The 20913-nt window shown below is 36.4% G+C and overlaps 1 protein-coding gene across 1 annotated transcript in view; it reads right to left on the bottom strand.

Annotated features, from left to right (window-relative positions):
* Nucleotides 1–732: 732 nt before the first annotated feature.
* LOC114615754 (complement factor H-like) overlaps nt 733–20913 on the bottom strand; it is a 32742-nt gene continuing 12561 nt past the window's right edge. The window contains exons 7-9 of the mRNA XM_028761399.1: nt 16528–16704; nt 3715–3897; nt 733–1203 (exon numbers count right to left, since the gene is read on the bottom strand). Of these exons, the coding sequence (XP_028617232.1) occupies nt 1007–1203; nt 3715–3897; nt 16528–16704 (557 nt within the window). The 3' untranslated portion in view covers nt 733–1006. The remainder of the gene's footprint in view (nt 1204–3714; nt 3898–16527; nt 16705–20913) is intronic.

Genomic DNA, 20913 nt, shown 5'->3' with positions numbered 1-20913 from the left:
ATACATTCATGTAATCAAAATGGTATAAAAGAAAAAGGAAGAGGGGGTATAGGATAGGGGGTTCTAGGGAGGAGAAATGGGGAAAGATGATGACATCTGTAAATAAATAAAATATCTAATAAAAAATTTAAAATAAGGTTTTCCTTTGTAAGAATTACTGTGGTCATGGTGTCTGTTCACAGCAATAGCAATCTAACTAAGCCATCAACGAAGACAATGTAACCAATTTGAGAAACAAGGATTATAGTTGTTTCATATAATTCATATAATTATAATTCATATAACTCATTCATATAGTGAGTGTTTTGGTTGCCTTTTTGCAACACTTTATTAACTCTTAAGATAACTACAGATTTTATAAATTTGATTATAATTATTGTTATTTTCCTTTAGTATTTTGGGTGCACAATATGTATATATCTGTGGGAGTTTCAATAGCTATGGATCACATAGACTCATGTGCTTGAATGTTTGTCCATAGAAAGTGACACTGTAAGGAGGTGTAGCTTACTAAATATAGGTAGGGTCATGTTGAATGAAGTCTGTCACAGTGGGGGAAGGTTTTGAGGTTGCCTATGCTCAAGTGATGTTCAGTGTGGCACATGGCCTTTTGCTGCTTATGGATCAAAATGCTAATTTGAAGACTGAGTCAATATGTCTTCCACTCACTGTGAATCAGAACTTTACATCAAAAGATATCGTGAAAAATCTGAAAAGTTCTGAACAGAAACAAACATTGAAGATCTTACATTTATTTTTGTGCATTGATATATTTTGTCCCTGAATATATATTTTGGAGTAGGAGTTTTGAATGCACTGCTCTTTCATTGTGAAAACATTATTTAAGGTTACAAATTAAGTGCCATATAACAAAATAGTTTATTCTTACTAGAAGAAATGAGCTTAACAATATTTCAAATGAAAATTGAAACTGTACTAGTAATATGCATGTGCATTTTTAAACAAAGATTCACCCATAAGATTTACTAATAATTGTATTGTGATTTTATACACAAGTAGGATAATTGATGTGACCATCAATGCACCTCGTACGAAGTGGAGGAGTTCCTCTTTGTTTCCTATATCCAGGTTTACACATAAATTCAATATTCTCCCCTGATTTGGAATAAATCTTTTCATTTTCTCTCCATCTGAGGACTATGTTATGTCTTTTCATAATATCTTCTGGTATTACACATGCAACTGAAAGAAAAATTATCAAAGTTCATTAAGTAATACATAAACATACAAAAATAACATCCTTTTAAAATAAACAATTTCCATTTTTTCTGAGAATTAAAAATAAATGCAACATCATTATTCATAACTTCAAAATTAATTCAGCTATTAATTCCTCAACAGAAGTGAAAACTTCAATCATAAATGTTAGTTAACTGGTAAAAGAATCAGAAAAGACAAAAATGGAAAAATCTTGTATATTGAAGTATTGTAAGAATTAATATTGATATAGAAATGTCCACATCTTCTATGGTTACTAGCAGTCTATATGATCCCACAAAGAAATACCAATTACATTTTTTATATTCATATGGGTAAAAATCTAAAATGTATATGGAAGTACAATAGAATGAGTAGATAACTGGAACTAGAGCAGAAAAGAAAATCTGGAATGTCATAATATCTGATTTCAACATACACCAGGAGCCCCACAGTAACTTGAATGCAATAAACCCTCCAGTGAATGAGAAAAGTGATTTGAGAAATGATCTATGCATCTACAATTAACTCATCTTAATAGACTTTCCAAAAACTTAGGTTAGAAAACTGATATCATATTCAATAAACGATATAAGAATAATTGATATCCATATGGAAATGATTAAAATTTATATCTGTCTGTCATTCTGGGCAAAGTCAACTGAAAGTTGGTCAAAGACATCAATGTAAGAACAAACCACTGAAAGTACAAAGAAGCACAACTGGGAAACATTTCATTGGTTTTGGACACTGTGTTTGGATAGGACTCCAAATTAGAAAGTAAAAAGCAAACACTGACCCACGGTTTTTATCACAATGAGGTACTTGTGCATAGCACAGAGCTTAATTAATACAACTAAGAAATTGCTAGACACTTGAATCAAAGTAAATGGTTGTCTATTGTTTGTTTCCAGATATTTACATGGCTTTTATAGGGGTTTCCTATGTCAAAAAAAAGAAGTGAAAATACATTTATTTTGCTTTGTTTTGTTTTGTTTTATTTGATTTAAATTGATTGCTATGGGCATGGTTGGTCTTTTGGAAGTTACAACGCCATTTCCAGTAAATTGATTTTGAAAAAGCTTTGCACTATATGTGTCTTAGGCTATACTTAAATAATTGAAAAGGACTTTAATTTGTTGATAATCTTTAAGTTAATTGTCATTAGTCTGTGGAAAAACACATTTTAAAAGAAAAGTAAGCCGATGAAAACTGGATAAATGAATAGATACTTCTAAAAAAAAAAACCACCTAAATATCATTAGCTATAATTTCATTGTCAAGCCATAATAAAATATCTTCTCACTCAGTTAAAATAGCATCAGAGAAAGGAGCCATTATAATTAAAAATGCTCATGAATGTGTGGTGAAATACAAACAAAACATTGATGGAAATATGACTTTGTGAAATTACTATAGATAACAATTGAGATATCTTAAAAATTTAAAAATATATTTTTACATGTTTTTTATATGTTTCTTCTGGTATGTTCCCAAAGGAAATGAAATCAAATTACTCAAACTGCATGCATATATCTATTGTAAACTGCTAAAGAAGTATACCTAAGATGAAAAAATTGTCTGAACTAATATTAATTGGTGAATTTATAAAGACAACATGGTATATTTAAACATAAAATATTGTCCAGACTTTGCAGATATATTGTATTGTTTTAATTAGAAAAGGGCATTGGAGGACATTAATTCAAATAAACTAAACATAGAAAGACAACACTATTGTATTCTTCCTCACAGAGAAAAGAAAGACTATAATTTCTCTAGAATGCATGACAGTGATTAATAGATGTTATGTGGCTTATCTACGGGAAGGAGATATTGTATGAATTTAATACCTGTAAGATGTACACAGGTGTGATGAATTGAAAAAGAATGGCCTTCATAGACTCAAATATAGATTATTCATTGGGGACTGGTGATACTTGAGAAGGATTAGGAGCTATGGCCTTACTGAACTGGTGTAGCCTTGTTAGAAGATGTATGTCTATAGCTTGCTGCTCCTGCTAAAGCCAAATGTTGAATGCTCAGCTACTTCTCCACCATCAAGTTTGCCTCTGGGCCACCATGCTCCCAAACATGAGAGTAGACTAATCTCTGATACTGTAAGCAATACCCACCCAACAAACGTGTTTTTTGTTTGTTTGTCTGTTTGTTTTTTAAAAGATTTGCCATGGCCATAGTGCCTCTTTACAGCAATAGAACACTGACTGAGAAAACAGGTATAAAATATCATTCTGGTTCCCAGTTTTATGGGCAATAATACATGGTAGTAAAAACTTAATTATAAGTATCAGCATGCACAATTTTATTTGACAGGTGGTTTTTATAAAAGGATCTAATAATCTTGTTTTTATCACATGCTGATGTTTGGCACTGAAGCACAATCAAAACAGTACTTGTGAGAGTTCTAGTATTAACAGAATAATATCCATAATATAACACAAAATCTCCTATAATCTATGAAAATAAGGTACTTACGTAAACAGGTTGGTGGCTCAGACCACTTTCCATTTCTACATGTTATTGTCTTCTTTCCTTTAAGTAGATAATAGTTCTGACACTGATATTCAACTGATGATAATGGTGCATATGCTGGTAACGACAAGGAGGTGATGTCTCCATTGTCAATAGGTGGAGGAGGCCCACATTTCCCTGTTGAGTCTAAGGAGACAAGATTTGAATGTTTCAGAATCAAGTCAAATTACAGGCTCAAGCAGAACCAGAAAGAATACAGCATTAAACACGACTTAGTGATTTCTGGCTAAATAAGTGATTACTTTAAGAAAGATTAATCATATAAAATGTTACAAGTTCTTCATGCCTTCTCACGTAAAGCAGTTACTTAACTTCAGCAAACATGTGTGTTCTGAAGCTGTTAAGATATTTACCAATATTTGAAGGCTTTAGAACACACAGATGCCAATGTAGATAGGCAAGTTTTAAAAAACGATTCAATAGTATATGACCTTATATATTTCCACTGTTTTAAAAATATATTTGTAAATACGACTTTAAAGCTTATAATATTACAGAAGGCTAATGAGGTTGTCTGGGTTTCTAATAGGGTCAAAATAAGCATAGCCATCTATATATTATACTTTTGCTAAGTATATCTGAAATGCTTGGACATAGTATTTTTAGTAAACATTATATGCAAAGAAGATACATTGAAAATTCTAGCAAAGAAATTCAGAACTCATCTAACTACCTAATACTATCCTATGTGTCTTCCTTTTTGACTACTGCTTGCCCTTGGAAGACACAGGGAAAGTCTGAAATCAAAAGTACTGATTCTATTCAGTCAGATGTTGGGAGGAGCATCATGAAATTAAACAAATTCAAATGCTTTTTAGGTAAAAACAAAACGCTCGAGATTCAAACAAAATTAATATTTTACTGTGAAGGAAAATGAAAACATAATGGTCATAATGCATGAATGTGCATACTCAAGAGTTAAGTAAACTCAAATAGGACAAGTCCCATAAAAGTGGAGATCCATCTATTGAAACTGCATAAAGAAAATATCTTGGAAAAAATCACTAGAATGTCATCAGCAATCACACTGGACAAAGTTACCAAAGAATGTGACTCCTATCTACCACCATGAAGACCATAGGAAAAAAAGAAAATGAGTGTCAGCTTTAAGTTCTATATTCTGTGGTTGAATCCTTTTGAATAAAGATATTAATGTAGACATTTTCCAATAAAAGAAGATAAAGGGGATTTATATCCAGCAGAGATATTTTCCAAAAGAATAACTACCAGAATTCATTACTTAAATAGAAATAGAAATTAATAGTAGAAGAAATTTAACTGTAAAATTAGGGGTATATAGCAGATGATCTTTGTTCTAATAAAATTATGTTTGTGTTTCAAGTGAAACCTAGCATTTAAGAATAGTGTTAAAAATAATCATAGCAGGCAGAGGGAGGAAGTGACATGAATGGGAGAGGGGAGGAAGGAGGGAAAAGAAGAAAGGTAGGGTCAGATATTGGGAGGGGGGAGACATGACAGAGTCCTACAGGGCTAGAAGAATGTATAAAATTATGCACCAGTGTTGGTTGGGGGACTTGGGAATCTCTTAAAAGTCCCAGACAGTAAGGATATGACATGCTTTCAGGATCCAATGGGTATAAGCTGAGGTAAAATGTCCAACAGTGAAGAGATAAAACCTAAAGGGACCAACAGTAGGTAGACATGGCCCCCAGTTGAGGGATGGTATCACCCATTCATCTTAAAAATATTTGATTAAGAAATGTTCCTGTCTAAAGGGAATGCAGATATAAAAATGGAACAGAGCTTGAACAGAAGCACATCCATTGACTCTCTCAACTTGGAATCCGTCTCATGCACAGGCACCAAACCTTGACACTATTACTGACGCCAAGTTCTGCTTGCAGACAGGCGCCTAGCACAGATGTCCCCTGAGAGGCTCTACCAGCAGCTGACTGAAACATATGAATATACTTACAGCCAACCCCTGGAATGATGTCTGGGATCTCCATGGAAGAGTTAAGGGAAGGATTGAAGGAGCTGAAGGGGATTGTGACCCCCACAGGAAGAACAACAGTATAAACTAACCAGCATACCTCAGAGCTCCCTGAGACTAAGTCACCAACAAAAGTGCGTACATGGACTGGTCCATGGCCTCTGGTATGTATGTTGCAGAGGACTGTCTTGTCTGACCTCAATAGGGAAGGATCAGCCAAACTCTGTAGAAAGCTGATGTGCAAGGAAAGACAGATGCTGGTAGGGGTGAGGTATGGGTAGGTTAGTGGATGGGGGAGCACTCTCTCAGAAGCAAAAAGGAGGAGTGATAGAGTGAAGAACTTGGGGATGAGGGTCTGGGGAGGGAGCCAGCCTTTGGGATGTAAATAAATAAAATAATAAAAAGAAAGAAAAATATGATGAATAATGCTGAAAAGCAAAAAAGGAGACTTATTCAAAGGGTAATACTAGGAAGGGGAATAAATAATGAAACAAGAATTCAGAAAAAATTAAAATTAAAAAGAACGGTATTTAATCTATGAAACAGAAATCTATCAAGGAATCTTTAAGGAAAACATAGGAAATAGGAAACATAATTGGATTTTGGAGGCAAGTTCAGAATCTACTTACTCATTAGAATATAAAAATGTCAGCATTAATCAATAATGATACAGACACAAACACCATGGTTACTTCAGCAACAGATGGTTAGGAAAATATTATATATAGCATACTCAGATTGTGCATTGAAAGCAATAATAAAATACATGACACCATTATATTCTTGAGAACCACTCCTCCAAATCAAGGTGAAAAAAGAGAAGTAAGACCTGGTCAGCTTGGCCACTATTCTGAAGACATCACAGACTGTAGGCCTCCTAGGAGTTCTGCTGCATGGAGGGCAATAGGTAAGAGACCCTCCCAAACAACTCCAGCACCTGGTCACCCTGAAGACTCCAGTAGACTCATGACCCATCACCTCCAAGCCCTCAGCCCACTGAATTCCACGTTCCTTCCAGACTGCATCTTCTGCAGGGGCAGATCACCAGCTTCTCTGCTCCTCTGAAGACCCCACAGTCTGAAGGCCTCCTAGGAAAGCATCTGAAACCAGATCAACAAGTCATTGGCATACATGCACCTATGTAGACCTCACTTTCTGAAGGCTTCACAAGAGGTCTAATACAGTCAGGGAGTACCAGGATGCCTGCTGCAACCCAGGAACACAAGAGGTAGGATAAAGACAAAGACACTTAGGAAAGCTAAGACCAGAGATAATCAGATTGCTAGAGGCAACCACAAGACCAAAAGCAACAGAATCCAATATGAGTTGGAAACATTATAACCAGTTCTTCCACCACAACAAGCCTGGGTGCACCATCACACCTAAAAATTGGGAAGCTGACAAAAAATCCTATCTCATGAAGACAATTCCTTCATGGTAGATAGATTTCTTTAAGGAGGACATAAATAAGTCGTAGAAATAGATACAGGAAAACACAGATAAACAGGCAGAAGACTTTGAAGAGGAAACAAATCCCTTAAAGAAACACAGGAAAAAAAACGATCAAACTGGTAAAGGAATTGAACAACGTAGTCCATGATGCAAAAATGGAAGTAGAAACAATAAAGAAAACACAAATAAAGGTAACCCTTGAATTGGAAAACCTAGGAAAGGGGTCAGAAATTACAGATGAGAGCATCATCAACAGAATACAGGAGATAGAAAAGAGAATCCAAGGTGTAGAAGATATTTTAGAATATACTGATACTACCATCAAAGAAACTTCAAAACATGAAAAAAAAATCCTAACCCAAAACATCCAGGAAATCCAGGACCCAATGAAAAGATCAAATCTAAGAATAATAAAAATAGAGAAGAACAAAGATTCCCAGCACAAAGGACCCGAAAACATTTTCAACAAATTCATAGAATCCAACTTCCCCAACCTATAGAAAGAGATGTCCATAAGTGTACAGAAAGCCTGTGGAACACAAAATATATTGGACCAGAAAAGAAAATATTCTCATCACACAATAATCCAAAAACATTTTTTCACGTTTTTAATTGGATATTTCATATATTTATATTTCAGATGCCACCCTGTTTCCCTATTTCCCCTCCCTAGAAAACACCTATCCCATCTCACCTGCTCCTTTTTGCTTTTAATTACATGAAGTATTAAAGTCAATTCTAGGTTGAGGAATTAGGAATATAGTAGATGCAAGTAGTCAAAGAACAAGCAGAGCAATAGCAAAGTTCTGTGAACACTCCTGTGGTCACTATTTCTAAGGCCTTATCAGGATGATCAAAGTGCACAGAACTAAGAAATAATATTAAAAGCTGTAAGGGACAAAACCCAAGTAACATACAAAGACAGACCTATGAGAATTACACCTGACTCCTCAAAAAAGACAAACAAAAGCCAGAAGAGCCTAGACAGAGTTCATGCAGATCCTAAGAGAAAACAAACACCAGCCCAGGGTACTATACTCAGCAAAATTCCCAATCAACATAGATGGAAAAATAAACAAAATATTCTAGGACAAATCCAAATTCAAACAGTATCTATCTACCAATCCAGCACTATGTAGAGTTCTACCAGAAAAACTCCAACATAAGGATCATACCTATACCAAAGAAAAAGAAAGATATTAATCATCTCACAACAAAGCAAAAAGGAGAGAATCACATGCACATAATGCCACCTACAACAACAAACATAACAGGAACTAACAATTTATCAATATCAGTGTACTCAGTTCCCCAATAAATAGACATAAGCTAACAGACTGGATACACAAACAGCATCCAGCATTTTGGTGCATACAAGAAACACACATCAATAACAGCAAAGACAAACTCTACCACAGAGTAAAAGGCTGAAAAAAATTTTCCAAGCAATGGTGCCAAGAAACAAGTAGTAATCACCATCAACTATCCAATAAAATAAACTTTCAGTCTAAAAGATATCAAGCTGGGAAAGGATACTTCATGTTCATGAAAGAAAAAATCTACCAAAAGAAAGTGTTAATTCTGAACATCTATGCCCCAAATGCAAGAGTACCCACATTCATAAAAGAAACTTTACTAAAGCTAAAAAAAAAAAAAAACACTGAACCTCAACGATAATTGTGGGAAACTTAAACACCCTACTCTTACTATTGAATAGGTCATTAAAACAGAAACTAAACAGAAACACAGTGAAACTAATAGAGGCTATGAATCTAACAGATTTAACAGATATCTACAGAAGATTTCATCCTAAAATGAAAGAATATACCCTCTTCTCAGCACCGCATGGTACCTACTCAAAATTGACCATATAATGGATTTCAAAACAAGCCTCAACCAATACAAGAAGATTGAAGAAATCCCATGCATTCTGTCAGATCATCACAGCATAAGGCTGTTCTTCAATAAGACCCATAACAAGAGAAAACCCACATACCCATGGAAACTGAACAAATCTTTATTCAGTGATAACTTGGTCAAGGAATAAATAAATAAGGAAATTTAAAACTTCCTGGAATTCATTGAAAATAATGATACAGCATAACCAAAACTATGGAACACAGTGAAAGCAATGCTAAAGGGAAAATTCATGGTATTAAGTGTTCTGGTTTAAAAAAAATGTAGAGATTTTATACTGGCAACATAACAGTACACCTAAGAGCTCTAGAACAAAACTGATGCTCCAGTGTAAAGGAATTGGAGGGCTAGGGTGGGGAGGCTGGGATGGGTGGATGGGTGGGGAAACACCCTCATAGAAGAAGGAGACTGGAGAGGTGTAAGGGGTTTCTGGAGGAAACCTGGAAAGGAGATAGCATTTGAAATGTAAATAAAGAAAATATCAAATAAAAAAAAAAATAAAGAAGCTAATACACCAAAGAAGATTAGAGGGCAGGTAATAGTCAAACTCCAGACTGAAATCAACCAAATAGAAATAAATAGAACAATACAAACAACCAACAAGATGAAAAGCTGGTTCTTTGAGAAAATCAACAAGATAGATAAACGCTTATCAAAACTATCTAGAGGGCACAGAGGCACAGAGACAATATGCAAATTAACAAAATCAGACAGGAAAAGGGAAACAAAACAACAAAAAGTAAGGAAATACAAAATATCATCAGATCGTCCTACAAAAGCCTGTACTCAACAAATCTGGAAAATCTAGATGAAATGGGGGATTTTCTAGACAGATGCAATGTACCAAAGTTAAATCAAGATCGGGTAAACTTTCTAAACAGGTCAATATCCCATAAGAAAATAGAAAAAAATCATCAAATTTCCCAACCAAAAACAGCCCAGGCACAGATGGCTTTAGTGCAGAATTCTACATGACCTTCAAAGAAGAGGTAATACCAACACTGTTCAAGCTATTCCATAAAATAGAAAGAGAAGGAACACTATCTAATTCATTCTATGAGGCCACTATTACTCTGATATCTAAACCACAGAAAGACTCAAAAAAAAAAAAAGAGAACTTCAGACCAAATTTGCTAATAAATAGGAATGCAAAAATACTCAATAAAATTCTAGCAAACTGAATCCAAGAACACATCAAAATCATCATTCACCATGATCAAGTAGACTTCATCCCAGGGAAGCAAGGTTGGCTCAATATACAAAAATCTATTAACATAATCCACTATATAAACAAACTCAATGAGAAAAATCACATGGTCATCTCATTAGATGCTGATAAAGCATTTGACAAAATAAAACACTCCTTCATGTTAAAAGTACTGGACAGATCAGGAATTCAAGGTCTATACCTAAACATAATAAAAACGATATACAGAAAACCCACAGGTACTATCAAATTAAATAGAGAGATACTTGAACCAATCCCTCTAAAATCAGGGAAAAGATAAGGATGACCACTCTTCCCATGTCTACTCAATATACTACTCGAAGTTCTAGCTAGAGTAATAAGAAAACAAAAGGAGATCAAAAGGATACACATTGGCAAGGAAAAATTAAAGGTATCACTATTTGGAGATGATATAACAGTACATATAAACAACCCAAAAAATTTTGCCAGAGAACTTTTATAAATCACTTCACCAAATTGCCTGGATAAAAAAATAACTCAAATTATTCAGTGGCTATTCTCTATACAAATGGTAAATGGACTGAGAAAGAAATTATGGAAACAACACCCTTCACAATAGTGACAGATCGTTTAGAATATCTTGGGGTAACTCTAAACAAACAAGTGAAAGATCTGTATGGCAAGAACTTCAAGGCTCCCATGAAAGGAATTGAAGACCTCCGAAAATGGAGAGATCTCACATGCTCATTGATTGGCAAGATTAACTCAGAAAAAAATGGCCATCCTACCAAAAGCAATCTATAGATTCAACGCAATCCTCATCAATATTGTAACACAATTATTCAAAGACATGTAGACATCAATTCTCAGTTGTGTCTAGATAAACAAAAAATCCAGAATAGTGAAAATGATTCTTAACAATAAAAGAACCTCTGAGGGAATCAACATCCCTGACCTTAAGCTATACTACAAAGCAATAGTGATAAAAACTGCATGGTATTGATACAGTGACAGAAAGGTTGATAAGTGAAATAGAATTGAAGACTAACAAATAAAACTACTCACTTACGGGCACTTTATCTTTAACAAAGAAGCCAAAAATATACATTGGAGAAAAAAGAAAACATCTTCAGTAAATGGTGCTGGTCTAACTGGCAGTCTCTATGTAGAAAATGAAATAATTGCATATTTGTCAACTTGCACAAAGCTCAATCAAGTCCAAGTGGATTAAGGACATAAACATAAAACCAGATACACTGAATCCAATATAAGAGAAATTGGATAAGAGCCTTGTACTCATCGGCATAAAGAAAAATTTCCTAAACAGAACTCTAATGGCTCAGGCTCTAAGATCAAGAATTGATAAATGGGACCTCATGAAACTGAAAAGTATATAGTCAATAGGAAAATCAGCAACCTACATATTTGGAAAAAAATCTTCATTAATACCACATTCAATAAGGGCTAATATCCAAAATATATAAAGAACTCCAGAATCTAGCCACCAAGAAACCAAATAACCCAATCAAAAAACAGAATATAGAACTCAACAATAATATTAATCTTCACTAACCCCACATTCAATAAAGGGATAACATCCAAAATATATAAAGAACTCCAGAAGATAACCACCAAGAAACCAACCAACTCAATTAAAAAATGGATATAGAAATTAACAAAAATATTCACAAAAGATCAATCTTGAGGGGCCATGAAGCACATAAAGAAATGTTGAAAGTCCTTAGTCATCAAGGAAATTCAAATCAAACCTAACCTGAGGTTCTATCTTACACCAATCAAAATGGTGAAGATCAAAACCTCAAGTAACAGCACATGTCAGCAAGGATGCGGAGAAAGAGGAACACTCCTCCATTGCTTGTGAGATTGAAAACTGGTACAACTACTCTGTAAAACAATCTGGAGATTCTTCTAAAAATTGTAAATAGATATACCTGAAGATACAGCTATAGCACTCTTAGCATATATCCAAAAGATGCCCCAACATGCCACAGGAACATGTGTTTCATTATGTTCATAGTGGCCTTATTTGTGATATCCAGAAGTTGGAAGCAATCCAGATGGCCCACAATAGAATAATGGACAGAGAAAATATGGTTCATTTACATGATGGAATACTACTCAGCTATTAAGAACAAGGACATCCAAATTTTGCATACAAATGGATAGAACTAGAAAATATCATCCTACACGAAGCAACTCAGACCCAAAAGGCCATGCATGGTATAATATAATTTGGCTAATATGTGAGTATTAGCTTAAAAAGTACAGAATACCCAGAATAAAATTGTCAGATCTCAAGAAGGTTAACAAGCCGAAGAGCCCAAGTGAGGTTACCTCGATCTCAGTTGCAAGGGAGAAGAAGGAAATCATGGGGGAAAGGGAGAGGGAAGTACCGGGGTGGGAGACGGGAAAAGGTGAACATGAACAGGTATTGGGGGACAGGGGGAAGCAGGACTAAAACCCTGTGGGCCAGCAGAAAGAATGGAAATAGGCATGCTCAGGAGATAGGAATAGGGGAGACCTATAGAAAGTTGCAGTGACCTGGAAGGTGAGACTCTTAGGTTGCAAAGGGCAGGACATTAGTTGAAATGTTCTATAGTGGGGAGAGGGAACTTGTAGTGTCCACCTCCAGTAGAAATAAAGAGCATCAAGTGTAGGAATATGGTTGCCTTCCACAGTCATAAAACTCTCATCCAGAATTGTTTCTCCCTAAAAGAACTGCAGGGACAAAAATGGAGAAGAAGCTGAGGGAAGGAGGTTCAGTGACAGGCCCAAGTTGGAATACATCTCATGGGGAGTCTAGTATGGCTGCTCTCTAAGAGGCCTAGCAAGCAGCTGAAAGAGTCAGATGCAGATACTTACACCCAACCAATGGACAGAAACAGGGAAACCCTGTAGTTTAAATAGGGAAAAGCTTTGAGAATCTGAGAGGTAGGGTGACCCCATAGGAAGACCAACAATCTTAAATTACCTGGACCTCCAAGATCTCTCAGACACTAAGCAACCAACCAGACAGCATACACAAGCTGATATGAGGCCCCAATACATACACAGCAGAGGACTGCCTGTTCTGGTACCAGTGAGAGATGATACACCTAACTAAACCTGAAGAGACTTGAGACCTCAGGGAGTAGAGAAGTCTGGTGGAGACAGTACATCCTCTTGAAGATGGGGAGGAAGTATGGGATGAAGAACATTCAGAGAGCGCAGACTGGGAGAGCGATAAGGAGGACTGGAATGTAAAAAAGATTATATATATATACATATATATATATATATATATATATGTATATATATTTCCAATAGAGAACACAAACACAAAGAACAAATGAACTGACATACTAAAAAATTTTTTCACATGCAAATGATCTGAATATTGAGATTTGATGGAAGGACTAGACAGTTGATGTTTCTTTCTAGATATGATTTAAATTTGTCCATTATAAATATATAGTTCATATTCAATAATAAATGACTAATTGATGTAAATTGGAAAATTTCTGTGGTTTTAAATCTAAATTTTAGCATGTACTCATTGAAAATTCCCACATGTTGAGCTCAACACATAAGAAATAAGGAAAACTAACAAATATTTTCTCATATAGAGATATTCTCTCATACTATTTACTTACATCTGAAAGTAATTATTTGAAAAAAATTTACTTATATAAATATTATGTTTTATACATTTAATATTTAATAAATAAGTAAATGTTTTTAGTAGTAAAGTGATTTTTTTTTCTTAGCGTCAATTGTTCCTCTAAGTTGATATAATTTTGTTGAAAAATTCCCACCATACTTCTTTATTATAGTCACCAAAACTGTATCATTTTATTTTATTTTTTTAAAAAATGCTTCTCTTATCACTTTAGTAATGAGCCTAACCTTTAACAGCTAAATCATCTCCTGAATGACCATGCTCTACACTGACTGGATGGCCAGGAACCAAAGACTGGATACCTCAGACACCTAGGATGCATGTCTTGTGACGCTGTCATCAGACAAGCTTTTTGTAGCAGCAGATGGGAGCAGGAGGAGAGACCCACAGCCAGACATTATGAGGAAAGAGTCTAAATTGGAGGTTTTCATTGGGTTCCTTCCCTTGGAGATCAGGGAATCCTACAGAAGATTGCAGGCTGGTAATTGTGGGAGTCATAGGGGATTGAGTACATAAGGAGAACTTAGTCCACAAAATCAACTAAGCAGGGCTCACATAGGCTCACAGAGACTAAAGCAGCAAATAAGAGGAAGGTATGGATCTGCCCCAGGTCTTCTATGTATATATTATGACTGCTAGCTTGGTGTTTTTGTGAAACTCCTAACAGTGGGAATAGGTAGTTATCTGACCATTTCACCTGCTCTTGGGACTCTTTTTCTCCTATTTGGTTGCCATGTCCAGCCTCAATGTGAGAGGACTTTTGACCTTTCTTATTGTATCTTGTGTTGTCTTGTTTGGCTGTTGTCTGTTGGAGGACTATTCTGAAGAAAAGCAGAGGGCAGGGGATGTGGGGAGAGGTGCAGTTTGAGGAAGCTGAGAGAATTGGAGGGAGAACAAACTGTGGTCAATTTTAAAAAGAAAGTTAAAAAATAAACATCTCTAGTCATCAAAGAAACGCAAATCAAAACAATCATGAGATTCCACCTTGACCCAACCAGAATGGCTTCTCAAGTCACTCATGTGACAGCATATGCTGACCAGGATATAAATAAAGAAGAACACTCCTCCATTGCTGTCGTGATTGTAAAACTTATACAACCACTCTGGAAATCAATCTAGTAGTTTCTTAGAAAATTTGAAATACCACTCCTGGGCATATACCTAAAAGATTCTTTACAATACCACAAGGAGACATGCTTCACTATGTTCATAATAGCCAGAAGCTGGAAAGAACCCAGATGTCCCTCCCCCGAAGAATGGATACAGAAAATGTGATTCATTTACACAATGGAATGCTATTCAACTACTAAAAACTAGAACATCATGAATTTTGCAAGCAAATTGGTGAAACTAGAAAAATCATCTTGATTAAGGTAACCTAGACTCAAAAGGACATTCATTCATGGTATGTACTCAGTGATAAGTGGCTATTAGCCCAAAAGTACAAAATATACATTCTGTACCCCACAGACCCTAAGAAGTTAAACAAGAATGACGGCTCAAGTGAGGACACTTCAATCCGACTTAGAATGTGAAAAAAAATTATCATGGGAGGTAGAGGAAGGGGGCTACCTGGGAGGGAGAGTGGAGGAGAAGGGAAAGGGGGACAGGATCAGGTGTGGGCGAAACAGAAGAGAAGTACACAGGACCAGGAAAATAAATGGAAACATGAAGCTGCTGGCTACAGAGGATGAGCAGAACCTCCTTAAAGTACCAGAGACTCAGTATGGAGAAGCTCTCAGGTCTCAGTGTTGGTGAGTTTAAGCAAAATCCTCAACAGTGGGAAGGGAACCTGAAGAAACCACTTCCAATAGTTCAGTAGGACCCCGAGTGGCCGAGAGGAGGGATGCAACACCAATCCACCTTCAAAAATTTTGTCCCCAAATTGTTCTTGTTTTGTCTCTGCATAAATGCAGGGACAAAAATGGAGCAGAGACTTAAGGAATGCGTGACCAGTTACTGGCCCAACATGAGATCTGTCCCATGGGCAGGCACCAAATGCTGACACTATTACTGCTGCCATGTTGTGCTTGCAGACAGGGGTCTAGCATGACTTTCGTCTGATAAACTCTACCATCAGCTGACTGAGTCAGAGTCAGATATTTACAGCCTAGCACTGGACAGAGATCTGGGACCCCTATGAAAGAGTTAGGGGACAGATTGAAGGAGCTGAAGGCCATGGAAACCCCATAGGAATATCAAGAGTGTCACCTAACCTGTACCCCTCTGAGCTTGCAGAGATTAAGCCACAATACTAAAGAGCATACAGGGGCCAGTCAGAGGCTCCTGGCACATGTATAGCAGGGGACTCCCTTTTCTGGCCTCAGAGGGAGAAGATGCACCTAATCCTTTATAGAATTGATGACCCAGGGAAGAGGGATGGAGGGGGCATCTTCTCCGGGGAAGTAGAGGGGGTATGGGACAAAGACTGGGAGGGGACAACTTTTGGGATGATAATAAATAAAGTAATTTAAATTTTTTAAAAAATTGCTTCAGTTTATTTTCACTAATGTACAGTAAGTAAATTATGTTGTCAAATAAACATTAGGGAAAATGATGCCCTACCTTTGCATTTCGGTGGTTCAGTCCAAATCCCATTTAGACAGATCACTTCCATTTCCCCAAATAGTTCAAAAGGTTTGTTACATTCGTAACGTACTCTGTCACCAGATGGATATTTAGCCTTGGACCTTGTGAGTATAGTAGCATTTGGCACATGTGGTGGATCCACACAGGAATTATCTAAAGAGCAAAATAAAGTATTATTACTTATTTGTTCATCTGGAGCATCTAATTATTGCATAAGTTTCCAAATATACTCCTGACTTGATGAATGGATAAAGAAAATTTGCTACATCTATTAACACTGAAAGAATGAAATCATGAATGTCACAGGTAAATGTTGGAAGATATATATATATATATATATATATATATATATATATATATGCATGTGTGTGTATGCATGTGTATGTGTATATATATGCATATATATGCATATATATGTAAATTTGTATCATATAAGTAAACTTCTATTAGTTTTTTATAATATCCCTCAAATGACCCTTAACTTTTGCTGTCCCTCTGTGTATTCTGTTTTCTGTCTTTCCTTCCTGACATTCATAAATATCTACTCTATTTCTCCATCTCAAAGAGACAATAGCTTGCCCCCAATCCCTTACTGTATACCTAACCTCTACTGTTCTATGGAATGTAACTTAGCATTGATTGACTTACAGCTAGTATCTATATATAAGCAAATATATACAATTATGTATTTCTGAGTCACCTCACTCAGGATGAATTTTTGTCTATTTCTCATCATTTACTTGTGACATATAAATGGAATCAACAGTCCCATAACCCCTAAGGAACTAGCAGCAGTCATTAAAAGTCTCCCCACCAAAAAAAGCCCAGGACCAGATGGTTTTAGTGCTGAATTCTATCAGATCTTCAAGGAAGACCTAATACTAATTCTCTTCAAACTATTCCACAAAATAGAAACAGAAGGAACACTACCCAATTCGTTCTATGAAGCTACAATTACACTCATACCCAAACCCCACAAAGACCCGACAAAGAAAGAAAACTTCAGACCAATCTCCCTTATGAACATCGATGCAAAAATACTCAATAAAATTCTAGCAAAACGAATCCAAGAACACAGTAAAACAATCATCCATCATGATCAAGTAGGCTTTATCCCAGGAATGCAAAGATGGTTCAGTATTCGGAAATCCATCAATGTAATCCACTATATAAACAAACTCAAAGAAAAAAACCACATGATCATCTCACTAGATGCTGAGAAAGCATTTGACAAAATTCAACATACCTTCATGATAAAAGTCTTGGAAAGATCAGAAATTCAAGGCCCCTACCTAAACATAGTAAAAACAATTTACAGCAAACCAGTAGCCAACATCAAACTAAATGGAGAGAAACTTGAAGCAATCCCACTAAGATCAGGGACTAGACAAGGCTGCCCACTCTCCACCTACCTATTCAATATAGTACTGGAATTCCTAGCCAGAGCAATTAGACAACAAAAAGAAGTCAAAGGGATACAAGTAGGAAAGGAAGAAGTCAAAATATCACTATTTGCAGATGATATTATAGTATATTTAAGTGACCCCGAAACTTCCACCAGAGAACTGCTAAACCTGATAAACAACTTCAGCAAAGTGGATGGATATCAACTCAAACATATCAGTAGCTTTCCCCTACATGAAAGATAAACAGACTGAAAAAGAAATAGTAAATAGACAATAGTCGCAAATAACATAAAATACCTTGGTGTGAATCTAATCAAGCATGTAAAAGACCTGTACGACAACAACTTCAAGTCCTTGAAGAAAGAAATCGAAGAAGATCTCAGAAGATGGAAAGATCTCCCATGCTCATGGCTTGGCAGGATTAATATAATAAAAATGGCCATCTTGCCAAAAGCAATCTACAGATTCAATGCAATTCCCATTAAAATCCCAACTCAATTCTTCACAGAGTTAGAAAAGGAAATTCTCAAATTCATATGGAATAACAAAAAACACAGGATAGCGAAAACTATTCTCAACAATAAAAGAACTTCTGGAGGAATTACCATCCCTGACCTCAAGCTGTACTACAGAGCAAAAGTGATAAAAACTACATGGTATTGGTACAGAGACAGGCAGGAAGATCAATGGAATAGAATTGAAGACCCAGAAATGAACACAAAAACCTATGGTCACTTGATCTTTGACAAAGGAGCTAAAACTGTCCAGTGGAAAAAGGACAACATTTTCAACAAATGGTGCTGGTTCAACTGGAGGACAACATGTAGAAGAATGAAAGTTGATCCATTCTTATTTCCTTGTACAAAGCTCAAGTCTAAGTGGATAAAGGACCTCCACATAAAACAAGATACACTGAAACTAATAGAAGAGAAGGTGGGGAAGAGCCTCGAATACTTGGGCACAGGGGAAAAGTTCCTGAACAGAACACCAATGGCACATGCTCTAAGATCAAGTATTGACAAATGAGACTTCATGAAATTGGAAAGTTTTTGTAAGGCAAAGGTCACTGTCAATAGGACAAAATGACAACCAACAAACTCCTAGGCATATACCCAGAAGATGCTTGAACATATGACAAGGACATATGCTCAACTATGTTCATAGCTGCCTTATTTATAATAGCCAGGAACTGGAAAGAACCCAGATGTCCTTCAACTGAGGAATGGATTCAAAAAATGTGGTATATTTACACAATGGAGTATTACTCAGCTATTAAAAACAATGAATTCGAGAGTTTCCTAGGTAAATGGATGGAACTAGAAATTATCATCCTGAGTGAGGCACAAAAGAACACACATGATATTCACTCACTGATTGCTGGATATTCGGCCAGAACCTTGAAATGCCCAAGATTCAACTAACAGGCCACATGAAGCTCATGAAGAAGGAAGACCAAGTGGGGGTGATTTGGTCCTTCTTAGAAGGAGCAACAAAATACTCAAGGGAGCACATATGGAGACAAAGTGAGGGACAGAAACTGAAGGAAGGGACGTCTGAAGACCATTCCACCTGAGTATCCATCCCATGTGCAGTCACCAAAGGTAGATACTGATGTGGAAGTCAAGAAGTGCATGCTGATAAAAGCCTGATGTCTCCTCAGAGGTCTGCAAGAGTCTGACATATTCAGAGGCAGATGCTCACAACTAGCCATTGAACTGATCATGGGGTTCCCAATGGAGGAGTTAGAGTGAAGACCATTGGAGCCGAAAGGGTTTGTGGCCCCATGAGGAAAGCAACAATATCAACCAACCACAGCTCCCAGGGTCTAAACCACCAGCCTGGGAGCACTTAGGAAGGGATCCAAGGCTTCAGCTGTATATATAAGAGCGGAGGGCCCTGCTGGGCATAGGTGGAACAAGAGATGCTTGACCTTATGAAGTCTGGACACTCTAGGGGGTGGGAATTTGAAGGTGGGGAGGTGGGAGTGGTGGGATAGGTAGGGGTTACAACCGCAGAGAAGAAGGAGGAGGGGTGAGGGGATAGGGGGTTCCTGGGTGGGTGAGGGATGGAGTAAGGGGACAACATATGAAATGTAAATAAAACATCCAATAAAAAAAAACCTAACTTAAAAAAAATCCTTAGGTGCAGCCTTGACACTCCTATCTGAACAGGGCGACTCAGGCAGACAGTGTTTAACAAGGGTTCTGGGCCTCATTTGCATTCCTTTATCCATCAAAACTTGACCAGGAGGCTCTGTACTGGAAATTGCTACACAATATACATTCTTGGTCTGTGCTGGAAACTGTTTCAGCAATAGCTTGGAACTAGCCCTGCAGGAAGGAGAGGCCAAAGGACAAGCTGTTTCTTGTAAATAAATAATAATAAATTAACATGATTGAATAAATAAATAAATAAATAAATAAATAAATAAATGGAATCACCAAGATTTGTTAGGAGAGAGTATCCCGATGGACATATCCTGTCACCAATGAAGCTTTTATTACTGGGATTAGAGTACATGTAATTAAATGGGTGCCAAATAGGTCAAATAGAATATCCAAACAACACATGCAGACTGTTGACAAGACTATAGATTGTACCCCATAGTCTGAAGGCAAGGCTACACTGTGAAAGACAACACCTATGCAACTCACTGAACATAGCAAAGTTGCACTGGTGCCTACAGAGGTAAGCATCTTTGTTACAGTAAGGGCCTCTGCATGCTGTTATATATATTATGGTTTTCAACTTATTATTTTTATGGGATTCCTGAGTGTATAAAATGTCGCTTTGTGTCTACATAGTTTCTAAGATCTTTTCTTCTGCTGTTTTCCCTAAAATTATTGTTTTGTCACCCCCCATTGTGTTTGTTTTCTTTTTGTTTTATTATTATTACTCCTTAGAAAACTATTTTCTTTCTCCTAAAATATAGAAAAGGGATAGATCAGATGAGACA

The sequence above is a fragment of the Grammomys surdaster genome, unplaced genomic scaffold (genome assembly GCF_004785775.1).
Source record: "Grammomys surdaster isolate TR1022 unplaced genomic scaffold, NIH_TR_1.0 139176, whole genome shotgun sequence".
Lineage (NCBI taxonomy): Eukaryota > Metazoa > Chordata > Mammalia > Rodentia > Muridae > Grammomys > Grammomys surdaster.
Note: the sequence above shows the minus strand (reverse complement) of the source record. Positions and strands in the feature narration are given on the sequence as shown.